The 13,279-nt window shown below is 44.3% G+C and overlaps 1 protein-coding gene across 17 annotated transcripts in view; it reads left to right on the top strand.

Moving 5' to 3' along the window:
* Positions 1 to 10,981, top strand: part of NEO1 (neogenin 1) — a 171,404-nt gene extending 160,423 nt beyond the window's left edge. For 15 of the 17 annotated variants that reach the window (XM_061553833.1, XM_061553836.1, XM_061553831.1 and 12 more), the window contains 2 exons: positions 6,736 to 6,875; positions 8,056 to 10,981. In XM_061553833.1, the coding sequence (XP_061409817.1) occupies positions 6,736 to 6,875; positions 8,056 to 8,151 (236 nt within the window). In that variant the 3' untranslated portion in view covers positions 8,152 to 10,981. Of the gene's footprint in view, positions 1 to 6,735; positions 6,876 to 7,964 lie in introns of all 17 variants that reach the window. The other 2 variants (XM_061553829.1, XM_061553826.1) reach the window with 1 other exon arrangement.
* Positions 10,982 to 13,279: the final 2,298 nt, after the last annotated feature.

The following is a 13,279-nucleotide window of genomic DNA, read 5'->3' as shown; positions in this document are numbered from 1 at the left end:
TCGCACCTCTCGCCGAGCGGCGCAAACCTTTGTGTTGGAAAATGGCTCACGGAAGTGGATATCATAGAGCTTCCTGTGAGGTTCCCTCAACTGACCCATGGTCCACACTGTAGAGGAGGACAGTGCTTTTCAACCGCTCTGCATGTGAGAGTAATGACAGCTAGACTGATAGTTGACCTCTCAAAGCTGGAATGAAGCGCAGAGCAAAATTTAAAGTAAATTTTTTTCGTGCAGTCTTTTGTGACCAGACTGTGACCAAACAACTCGCTTCACTGACAAGTTGGTTAAATCAAAAGGTGCCGACTTGGATTCGAACCCAGCGTCACTCAAGTGCCAGCTCAGCGCTTTGACCCTCCGAGTCACCCAGCCAACTTTTCTTGTTTTTGTAAATGTTCATCCAGAGTCATATTCCTGTTCTGCTGTAGCCATCGTGTGGCATGACACCCAAGGAATGTCCACGTGGAAGGCTCAGAGAGAGCTTCACAGCAGCATCACTTCTTTGTCAGAGCGAAGCAACCGGAGAGATAGCTTAACAAATATTTCCTCTCAATCCACTTCAATAAACTCCTCATGCAGTAAGCGGCGGCACAGAAATTATATGGCCTTCGGGAAGTATTCGTTTTTTTTTTTATCAAACCAATATTGAAGCTTCAGAGCTGGAATATGCAGGATTAAGTAAAACATTACTTTTAATATAAGTGTGTGTGTGTGTGTGCATTCATTGGTGACTAGGCTGATACCATCGACTCGCTCATGCTTGAGAACTTGAATTAATCCTGTTCGGCTGTCTAGATTTTAATCCATGATCTCGGTGGTTGCTGGCTCAGTGTTCTGACATAACCATTCGCCCAATGAGTCACCCAGGTAACTAAAGCTCAAGTGAAATGCGAATTACTTTGTTTGATTATAAAGTGGTGGCATATGTCAGCAATTGAGCACCTCAGACGTGCGGTTGGGTGCATTATGCAGAGTGCCATGTATGACGCCTGCGGTGGGAAATAGATTGCAGTACAGAAAGTAGGTCGCTGACATGCCTCAGTGGATTCTTGAACTTAATTCCCTAATTTTACGTGGGTTTAATCTTGACTCCGCCGAGGTCAGAATTTCCGTCGTAAATAAAGTCACTGACAAAGCTCAGTTCAACACGTAGGATGCTTTCACGACCAGCATTATCCATAATATAGGTTTTTTTTGGGTTGGATTGCGTAAATATAAACGTGTCGTTAAACCTCGCCACCACCCAACACGGCCACTTAGTGAGGTTTGTCACGTAAACAAAACGTGTCAATTCGTTACTAGTTCAGCACACCGGTGTGTTGGAGAGTTAACCCACAACATTTACAATTTGAGTACGACCTTTCGCCAGTAATCACAACCAGCATCATCCGGCGACAGCTGTTGCCATTGTAGTGCAGGACAAATTTACGTGGATAATGGTTAATTTATTAAATCAATCCAAGAAGCATACTTTTCGTGGTGGCTTAACGCATGTATCCGTGTTCTATTTGTGTAAAAAAAATTTGCTCACGTATTATGCTTCAGCTAAGATAATTTTGCCTAAACTGCTTATTTACATTTTGTTAAATTGTTTATACAAAGATGAAAAGCTTAAAATTAAGTGTTTCTCTGCTAATCTATCTTCATTGGCAGCCCTAAACCCATGGTAAAAAAAAAACAAATTGAAATTCATATGGTGAGTGTTGGTGTCTTCCTAGGATAGTCATTGTTATTACTCTCCCGCCATAGCGCAACAAAATATAATGGAACACAACTAAGAATGTGGATTTAGACTCGGCAGGATGCACAGGCAGAATAATACAATAAGGCATTTCATGGCATCTTGTTTTATCTTACTCTTTCATGTTTTATCTCCCCGTTTGTTGAGCTAAAGAAAACTGCGCGCGAAAGTATCGCTAAAGGACATTCGGTGATGCCCTAACCATAACATTGTACGGGGGAAAAAATCCCGCTTATGGGATCCAGGCATATTCATACTAATGATATGTCAAAGCCCCGAGAACATTTCTTGCTTCAACTAAACCTTGAGTAGTCCTATAAGTTCCAGCAGACGACTGGCTCGGTGCCAGAACCAAAGAGCATCGCGAAGATAGCGCAGATATCAGATACTCCGGTTTAATCGCCAATCTGACAGTGCTGTGGGGGCGGGTGAATAGAGCTTTGAGAATGGAAGGCGATTTGACTGACAGCTCTTGTAGCACGGTGACAGGCAGCGTTGATGCTTTTAGCGGCATGCTGTGTGCTCTTAAAAAGCCAATTTCTGTATGAAAGGTGGGGGCAAGATTGGATTGTTACGTACTGCGGTTTGCTAAAAAGGGATTTGATGGCCTATCGGTAACGCGCGGGCACAAATCCCAAAAGTGTGACCAAGACAGATCGGGAAAGATTTCCATTACAGTGGAACAAGTAATGGTGCAGAGTGGGCGACAAGTGTTGCGTGTTCCAAATCTCTGGTTGGATGTAGTGAAGCGGACTCGGTTTGTTTGAGCGTGAGATCGCCGCTACGATATTTTTTCCGCGTTTCCCTTTTTTCACGTTGCAAACGCGCTCGCACACTACCCGCGGGTCTCGCTTTTGTGCAAAAAGGTTAATGCATTCCCTATCTGATACAATTAGAGCATCTTTATACAGCAAATATGAATAGTACCGTTTTGTATGACCCATCACTTGGTAATATTTTAAAATACTTGATACTAAAATGCTTTGACTTTTTCACCTATAGCTTGAAAGAATATACAAAACAATGGCTCTTCAAATCATTTGACTTTATAACCTTTCTAAATTTCTTTTCACCAATTTTTTTTTGCACAAGTCACACTTTCTACCGTAATGAATTCCTTAGTGTTGAAATGACACGTGTTAATTACATGCTGCCGAGGGCTAAGGTTTCAGAAGAGTCGAGGCATCTTGGTAATTGCTCGCCTAATTGCCTTGTCAACCTTGTTCTGGTGTTCCCAACGGTGCCAACAACCAGTTGTGTCGAGTCCTTTACTCTCGGCCTGCAGATTCGCAACCAATGGAGAATCTGGAATGGTGTTTTCGCAACAGTTGAAACGCATTGTGGTGCCGAGATGGGCATTAGCAACGGGGAAGAGATGGTCCTGGGATATACGAGCCTCTGGAGCCCACGTGAATGCATTTCCCAACTTGCTCAGCCTGCATCTCCTGAAATAGGCCTGATCTCATCAAATCTCAGATGATAAGCAGGGTTAAAACCTGGTTGATACTTGGAATGGGTAATATGTGGATGGATGATTGCATTGCCAGGTGTTGTAGGCATGAGCCATTCTGCTCTAGCACTCACCCCATATGTACAGGGTGGCCCAAAGCCAGGATACATTATTATATTTATTTTAACAAATGTTCACACTCAATTTCTCTAACATTAATGCATGCATACATTCGCTAATGAGATTAATGAACAGGTGTACAGGTCCAATCTTTGAACATTCATCAATTACGTTCCGTCAATTTCGAAAATTTTCCTTCCTTGTTTTTTGACGTCGTCCGAAAGGGAAGAAGAAAAATAATAGATGTTCACAATGATAATCAATAAACATATTAACGTCACGAATATGCAATTAAAATGTTGTAATGCCGGTGTTATAATGAATGAAATAACCCTTTGCGTCCTGACCTTTGGACCACCCTGTAGATGAGGAAAGGTTGCAATGCCCATTGCTTGGTTATAGCAGCGTTTATTCACTTGCCTGTGAATACAGAAGAGGGGGGCTGGGATGGCACAGCCTTCAGGAGAGGGGGGGGCACCCTACCTCGAGTGCTAGGCGGATGCCTATTTGTCACCCGATGACTCTTCACTTTGTGTTTTTATTTTTAAGGCCCCAAAGTGTAATCCACGAATGTGTTGGAGCTGGGTTTTTTTCTTCTTCTAGATTTGAAGCTTTCGTGACTGCAATTATTCATACTCTTCGGTTTTTTCGGTAAAGTCACGTAGGTAAAAATAAATAATAAAAATAAAAATAATAGAAATAATAATAGAAATAAAATGATAAATCACGACGCTTCGGAGGCATCACTTGATACAGTAAATCTAGCTGTGACGGTCCCACCTGATGACGGAGACTTGTGTTGCCTCCGAAACGTAATTTAGAATTTTATTTCTATCATTATTTCTATTATTTTTATTATTCATTTTACCTACGTGACTTTACCTGAAAAAACCTAAGAGGAGCTGTTTTTGTTTGTTTGTTAATAGTCCTCATGAAGGGCAACTTGGTCTGATTGACAAAGTGGTTGACCGTTGAATTGATTATTTGCCGATTTGTCAATAGTGCAGGAAACCAAATGCGAGGCACTATTTTGTTGGGCGGGATGCTCCAGGGGAAGGAGCACGTTTTTTTTGTTCGTGTTCTCCTCTGCCCTATCGCTTTCGTATCGAGTGAGCAGGTGTGTTCATTGATCCACGTGCGTGCGTGTGTCACCGCTGACTCGACATGCTTCTACGACGAACGTGTTTGCATCAACGCCGCCCTCGTGGTCATAGCTTCACCCCAACCGCCACTCGCATTAACATTTTCAAACCCACACCATCCTCCACCTGCCCCCCCCCCCGTTCCCCTTTGAATGTTGAAATTATTTTGCACCGTGCATAGCCAACCGCGCTAAGTCGGATGTGCGGGTGAAGGACAACAAACTAAACACAAAAAGGAGTTCTAAAGAAATGAGTTTTCAATCTAGATTTGAGAGTGCATAGCTACAGAAGCTTCCAAATGTTTCCCTCTACCTCTGTTATCCCTCTAGCTACAGCCTCCCCCGCCCTACATATTCCTCCACGTTTTCTTATGTATCTCGTGATTCTGCATTAATAGCCAGCAATGCAATCCGATATTCACATTACATAGTCAACAAGTCTAAACATGACCTTTTCAATGAATACGTAACTACATATTTTTAAAAATAAATTGTCACGATCCATTTTTTTCTGGTCCAATCCGTATCATTTTATTTGCCAACCAATTAAATGAATGTTCAACTCCGTAAAATAATCTTGAAGACCAAAGTCAATACTCCACTGCTTGGCAGTCCATGTTCTCTGCTGGTAGACTTAAGTAGGTGATTCAAATCCCACAGTCTTATGACAGGAATTACTCTTTCCACCGTTGAATTGCCATGATATTGTACTCACTTTACTCATCCCAAGGGGATGATGAGCTGGGTCTATCCCTAGCTGGGATATTAGCTCACAACACTCTGATTGTGAAGAAAGTGCTTTTCCACACATTCCTCCTGAGTTGATTGATGTAACATTTGTAACTTATGGGTGGATTCAACGCTCAGAGACAGAGTGGTTTTAATGAATACCAGCGAAATGGATCCAGTGCACGCAATTGAGCTGGTCTTGTATAGACTGTAGCCTATATCGGCTGAGGCATGTCAAAATGTGCCTTAACTAAAATGCATGGCTGTAGTAACTGATCAATAAAAACAAATGCTATATTTAGAACGTGTTGTGTTCCCGCCTGGGGTGCAATATTTCTCTATGTCAAAGGAAAGCTGTTTATAAATGATGCTTTGAAGATATATATATATCAAATACAGTTCTTAAAATGAACATCACAGCGACAAGGCTGACATGGAAAATGTAAACATTTTAATACGATTTAAAATCCAATCGTGCTTGACCAACAAATATAAACATTTCATTTTGGCTGTGTTGCTTCACATTTGACATACTCGCCCAGAAGTCTTCATATCAAATGTTTACACTCGGCGTGTGTGCGTGTGTGTGTGCTCTTGCATGTGTCGGCCTTCATAGGTGCTCGCTAGTAGCACTTGCACCAACTGTCTGTTAAGGCTACACGGGCCATCTACGTCTTGTCGGGCATGTGTGTGCATTCATTTCACGCGATCCGCATTTGGCCGTCGCTAGAAAGGTCCCACACACGTGCAAGAGCAGCTCCCTCCGTGGCTGGTCGTGACGAATTTGAGACGTTAAAATAAAATCGGAATCAAACGGTGCTCCTGTTGGGAAGGTGATGCGTGTTTCTTGTTAGCGGGGGGAGGGGGGTGCGGTGGGAGATCAGCAGTGCGTTGCAGAAAAGGGTGGCAGCAATATAAATATTCTCTGGGTGGCAGAGCAGAAAGAAACCTTTGAGATCACGGGATGCACGTTGGCCAAAGTCAAAGTGGAAATTCCACATTCCTATGGTGGAAAAAGTCCCTTCATCGGACAGATGCTGTGAGACCGCGAGCCCAGTGCCATTGCCGGTTGTTTGCCCAGGAAGTCTTCAAGGCTCTCTATCCATGCGCTTGAGATGCTTGGCCAATGCCATTGCTGAGTTTCTGGGCACGTGTGGGAGGAAACTGGAGAACCTGTAGAAAACCCATACCTCAAGGTGACACCCCGAGCATTGCCATATCCTGGCCTACTCGCAGCCCAACACCTACATGGCCTGTCAAGCCCTGGTGGCCCCTCATCCAAATACGAACCAGGCTCAACACTTGCTTCGCGTATGCGAGCCGACGAGTTTTGGCGCATGTAAGGCGATTCGGTGACAGGCTTTGGTAAGTCATTTTATCGACCGCAAAGTCATGATGGACCGATTCGACTCACCTAGCTGAGATTTGAACTCGCGCACTTCAGATTGTGAGCGTGGGGCGGGGTGGAAACTCTCAGCGCAGTGGCACCTGGCCCCGACAATTTTATAATTATTATTTTTTTTGCTGTTTTTACAACAATGCCCTCATGCCTCCCAGGTGGTCCTCAGCTGCTTCCAGCCAGGACGGCTTCGGTGGGCACATTGGGACGTACCCGCGCCCCGCTGCCTGTCACCATGCCCAGCGCCCCTGACGCCCCCGTGGAACCCAGCCACCATCCCTTCGAGGACACGGAGAGCGTGAGTTTGAAATAAATGTTGTGCTGCGACCAGCATGCGGGGCGGCGGCGGCGGCAGCGGCTTCTTTGAGTCGCTCGGCAAAACTGCCAGCGCTCAAAGGCCCATGACGGTCGCAGGTGGCAAAGGTAATGGTAGCGGCGGGGTCACAGTGCTTGGCTATGCATGAGCTGTAATGTTTTGTGAAGAAAAATTCACGTGTACATTATCTTTAAATTATTATTATCATTCCTCCCAGCCACTTGCCAATCCTTTCAATAGGGTGAACCCATCTGTGACCCCCCGCCGAAAAAAATGTCCCCTGTCATCGCTGATAACTAATTTAAATATAAAGTTATTAGCTTACATCTAGTCAGTTTAAATGCAAATGTCCTAAATGGTTATTTGCGTGTAATATAAATTTGAAATTTAAACACACCGTGGCGAGGAACCAAAATTGTTTTATGTTTGCTGACATACATTAATGTCAATTCAATTTGTGATTCAATGCTGAGAAATATAATACTTTATTTCAGCATTTTTCAATTTTTTTTTTATTATATTCCTTTGGCTGAAAGTGCATAAATGTTGTTGGTTATTGTCTGGTGTCAAAAATCCTGTTACTGTCAGTGTAGAGTAGATCACATTTTGTTAAAATGTGTTTAAGGCTCACAGCCTCTTTGCTTTGTCTCACTTAAGCATTCTTCATAAGCTCCAGATTCCCTACATTCATTATGATTATTGTATCATTACCCTCCACTGCAAAATGACTTGCTATCGACTACCTGCCAGTCCTATATTTAAGCCATCACCATAATTGGGCAGTCTTGAATTTGGAATTGTGATTTTACCATTTCGGTCACAAGTTTGCAATTTAACCATACATCACACAGTCGAGTTTTAAATACGTTGTTTCTGAAGCCTCTAACCATGTCTCCTTTTATCCTTCCTATCCTCTCTCTTTTAACGCCATTTTGTGTTCACCAAATCCTCCTTTACGATTGTTATTTTTGTTGTCTGGCATTTTTGCTACGTTTCCTTTTTTCACGCCCTCCCTGTCCTTCTGTGTGTCTCTCTCGCTGTGGTGACGGGTGCGGTGTGGCGGCCTAGCAGGCTTTGTGAGGCCCGGCTCAAGGGTTTCCCTCTCCTCAAAACAAAAAAAAAGCTCACACCTTCACGCTGACGGCAATTCCCCTTCCCGCAGACCTTCGGGCAAGACGACGAGGAGCTGAGTGCTGAGATGGCAAACCTGGAAGGGCTGATGAAGGACCTCAATGCTATCACATCCTCAGGAATCTGAACAGCCATTGGCCCAGAGGAGAAATTACAAAATTGAACTCGAATGAAAAGCATCTGGACAAGTAAGAGACACACAAATGGCGGTGTCGGTGTAATTGCTAGCAAACACTGCAGCGTTTTGCAAGCCATCAACCCGTGATTTCAATGCCTCTGGTGTGCCAAGTTCATCGCTGACTGATGGATGATTAATGCGGTTTTTCGCAACCCATTTTTGAAAGCTTGCTTTGAAGCAATGATTGAGAACTTCAAGCTGTACCTTTAAAGACTTTTTCGAGCTCTGAAGTGTCATCAAAGCTGGGAGACATCAATGCGGTGGACATGCCCCTTGCAAGGGAATCGATGTGGATTGTTACATCCTCTACAACGCCACTTTGTGGAAAAGCACCTTTGCAATCCTCGACTTAAAATCGGCAAAACTGAACACTTCTCTTGAAGGAGAAGAGTGAGAAGACAATTAGAAAAATAAATGTGGGTTAGGGAGAAAGCAAAACAATACAATTCTCTTTGCAAAGAAGCGCATTTTAAAAGTAAATATTTTGTTGTATGCGTATTTTAACTTTTATGTCTTCTTGGAGCCTGTAGATAGCTATTGTGTTAGTCTGTTGACATGTACATACTGGCAATATGGTGTCTTTATGTTACGTACAGTACAATCACGTATTTTTTTGCGAAAAATCTGGTACCTTTTTTGATAATGGGTGCAACCGTGGATGTTCACGAAAGGGACATCAATACCACTGAAGGGGTTCGAAGGGAGGAGGAGGGTGGTGGGAGTGGTGGGGGTGGGGAGTGGGAGGAAGGTTCTGGATTAACGATTAAAGTCCAACCATCAAAGAAGACATGGGCTGGCAGCGACCTGGAATTTCAATCAATAACGAGCTGCACCTGGGACTTGCTCACAAGCCCCCTGAACCTCATTTCAGTCTGTCCAGCGATGCCATTTCTTGGAATAATGGAAAATAAATATTATTGTTGTTTTTTTTAAGATGGGAGAATGAGAGTGGGTATATTTATTTATCTCCCCCCTCAATCGCCATAAGCGGAGAGATGTGTTTGCATTATTACAGAACGCAATAGGGCCACACACACACGTGGTAGGCAACATCTTAACAGCACAAACGGTTACAATGGGAGTGTTTTAGGGCAGCTGCGCTGTTGTGACTACCAATTGTGCCAACTTTTTAAGAGTTTTCACTGTTTGCATCTGTTTGCATCTGTTCAGGCTCGCATTCATTGTAGACGGTGAGACACGTTTATAATGCGTCACTCAAAGGGTTCACAAAACACCTCCCATTCGGCCTCCCCCCGGTACACGGTGATTCACACTTGCAGTGTTGGCCATGGCTGTACGCAAGACACATGGCAGCTGGTCACTGCCAACATAACGCTTGTAAGAATATGGCACAAAATGGGATTAACAAATGCTGCGTGTTATTTTGATTCGTACACATGAACGATTTGTTGTTATTATCATCATCGTTATTTTACCTCCTGTATTACCACGCCGGTTAGTCGATTCGTCGTGATGTGGAGAGCTTTTTTTTCCCGTAGACGCTTTGCAAAAGGCCAGTTCAAGATTTGCCATCTGGCGCAACTGTTAATAAACCGAGCCTTGGTGATCGCTGCTGCAGAAATTGTATCTGTTAAGCCCCTGTGCATGGCGAGATGCGCGTGTTGATGACGGGTGGCACGTCATTTTTTGTCTCGCGATGAAGTTGCCATGGGTGCTCGTCGTCCGCAAAGACAGTTGAAACGTTGATCAGCAATGCCATATCTGCCTGGCGGTTACATCGTCACGCATGGTGATGCTTGCCGGTCAAAGCACTCGACTCTGAAACGAACATGAACCAATGCTGATTGATATGGGTGGAGTACAGAGAGAGAGAGAGAGCCCAAAGGCCCCATTCTTTTACGCACGAAAAAGGCAGCAGCTTTGGTGGTAATAATTTGGGGATGTTGACAAAACAGTTTATGAAGGACAGAGACGACAGTGTTGAATTGCTATGCAGTTCAGGCCTGGATAATAATAAAAAAACCACTGAGCTTTATTTATGGATGTTATGTTACTTAGCTCTAAATTAAATACTTGAATAATTGTACATTGTCAAAGGTGTACAAAGTGGTAAAAATGTTTCCATTGTAAACAGCGTTTTCTCGGACAAAATGGGAAACTTACTTTTCCTATATTTGACCCAGGCCGAAAAAAAGGTACTAACTTTTCAGCACAATAATGAATACAAGTCTGCGTGTTATTAGTATCAATATACTGTTGTAGAGTATGCTGGCTAATCAAGTCATTTGGTACATTTTCCACATTCTTATGGACAATGATGTATTTTAAACCAATCATTTGCATATATACCATCACTTACAACCATTGCTCTTTTCTATGAAGGCTGTTTAACCCTGCCATGACTAGTACTTTATCCACTTAAATATTTCACTTTTTGACCGAGCGTCTGTTAAATTTGCCACTGTAGCTATCGTCTGCTTTTAATATGTGGCATTCTTAAAAACATCGATCACGTCGAATGAACATCCGCATTTAGCTGACTGATTTTTTGAAAGTTGATGCCCTAGCTTTTTTTCAGAATTACACGGTTGTTAATATCAAGTGTTCAATGATAAATATATATTTTTTAGTCGTCTGCATTTATTCTCTCAATTTTGAGGTTCATATTGCTAAGTGCTACGTTTGGTACCGTTTTGCTTTGGAGTATACTTTTGAGTGTGTGACAAGTGGCTCTTACCGTTTCTGAAACTGTTAACATTTAGACCCTTAAAGACGCTCATTGTGATACAAATGAATAAAACTGCTGTCTTATATAGAATGCGGTACCGCTTCTTACTTTTTCGACGGGAGAAGAATTCTGTTACGAGGGGACTGCATCACTTTTACACACGGTGCAACAGAGAAGATTTGGAACTGATGCACGTATGAGTTAATATGACACCAACAACATTGTCTGTGTCACCACAATGTACTGTTATACCACGTGTATCTTCACACTATAAGAAGGTCAAGGTGCAGCCCTGCAATTGCTTGCTCAAGCCACTGCTGGCTGGTAGCAGGGCCTCTGCGAGTGGGAGCTCAAGAGTACCCCAAAAGTTGACACTTTGATCTAATCTTCCAACACTGGAAGAAGCACCTATACCATTACACTATGCTAACGATCTTGACTTAAAGCTTTCGTGACTGCAGGAATTCATATTCTTTGGGTCTTTCGGTCTTTCGGTAAAGCCAGGTAGGTAGAAAAATAAAAAAATATCACGACGTTTCGATCGCAACACAAGCAATCGTCAGCAGGTGAAAAAATATATGGCGTCGTGATATTAATATGCTGCCTATATCATCACACTATGCCACCTAATAATATTACGTCGTTTGTCTCCGGTTTTTACCTCCAAATGTATAAATATGCGTTTAGAAGATTTGTTTGTTACAAATTTCCACGTGATAAGCCACTTCGTTGAGCTATCAATTGTGGCCAAGTTGTTTCTGCAAAAGAGCTATACCGCTCAAGTGGGTCTTGCCTGGTAAAATAAAAAAATTGTTTAGTTTTCATGTATTGTCCAACATACCGATGTGGGACCTTCTTGATAATGAAATTCTGAATAAATTAATGGCATTTATCAAATATGAGTGTAATCTATAAGACAACCACATTTGCCTTCCCATAAAACTCTTTATTTTTATCAACCCCCAAAGGGACGTTGGGCTGAACTCTAACCACAGCTCCACCCAACCCACATATTCTCGGCAGATGTCGCAACCGAGTACCCGATACCCGTACCCTACCCGATACCCGGCTACCCGTACCCGGCCGGGTACAGGTAGCCGTTTGCGACCCTGGTGCGGCCGGGTACGGGTAGGCCGTGAGTCACTGGTGAGTAACCGTTTGTCACTCATTTCGGGTAGGGTACGGGTAGGGAACGGTTACCCGTACCCGGTCGGGTACGGGTACCCATTTGCGACCCTGGTGCGGCCGGGTACGGGTACGGGTAAGGAATCAAAACCCGTTTGCGACCTCTGATTCTCGGTCGGAGTTTCTCAACGGAGGTGCTCGCGGCCCAGCCCACAGCACAGCTGTCTGTGATTTACCAACAACCATCCGGTGCGTGCAGCGTGCAGGGTCCAGTGTGCACGTTGGTAATGAAGCAAAATGTGGACAGGCGCGGATGGGTCGCGAGGACCGGAGGTGTTGGAGCACCTCCGCTGTAGATGACCCGTGAATAAATGCGTGGCCGCGCAGTGTCCTGGCATACGGAGAGAGTGGTGGTGGCGGCGGCGGCACGTGTCCATTGGATGCGTGAACCACCCTGGGAAATGCTTTATTCTCCGGGCATAAGATCTGCAACGCGTGGGGAACGCGCGTGCCCCCCCCCCACCCCAGTGCGCGCCGTTTAGCGCTGCGGTGATGCAGGTGCGTACCCCCCCCCACCCCCCGCTGTGTATTGTTGCCTTGAGTTGTCCGGCGTGTTTCCCTTTTCCCGAGGCAGGCGCTCGGCATTAAATATGAAGGTGCAAAGAGGGGTGAGTAAGAGGACAGTCGGGTGAATGGGCGCTAAAGTGGGGGGGGGGGGGGGGGGGAAAGAGCTCTCTTTCACAGCTCTCTCCCTCTCTCTCTCTTCACCTTCAACCGTGTTCTCACTCAATGTCGTCCTCCTGCAGGATTTTTGTTGTTGTTTCAGAGTACCCAAGACGAGACAATACACCACAACACCGCCGCGTGCGTTTCCATTCACATCCAATTACAGGCAATGAATCCCTTTGTTCAGGCAGGCGGACGTATGTGACTTTCAACCGTTCATTTCTTTTAGTCAAATTCACTTTAACCTTTAAAATGTCATCGTCAAGAGCCGTGAACGTGCCACTGCTGTATGACGGACATCCCCAAGCCGTCGCCACGTATGTGTATATACATATATATGTATGTTGAACTTCTTTGTCACCGTACGTGACCAACCGTGCCATCGGTCTTGCGATGCAACTATCCATGCAGCTCCTTCACACGAGCCGAGCTCTTCAGTCCTTTCCCATGATGGGTGCCCTCTCAAGTCGATTACCTCCTTGAGTCAGCTACAACATCATTAGTCTCTCGACCCCGAGCCATATTCCCTTTTAGTGA

Source organism: Lethenteron reissneri, chromosome 18, assembly GCF_015708825.2.
Source record: "Lethenteron reissneri isolate LAM-NWPU_2019-01 chromosome 18, ASM1570882v1, whole genome shotgun sequence".
NCBI classification, from domain to species: domain Eukaryota; kingdom Metazoa; phylum Chordata; class Hyperoartia; order Petromyzontiformes; family Petromyzontidae; genus Lethenteron; species Lethenteron reissneri.
The sequence above is the reverse complement of the archived record's forward strand: the minus strand, read 5'-3'. Positions and strand labels throughout refer to the sequence as shown.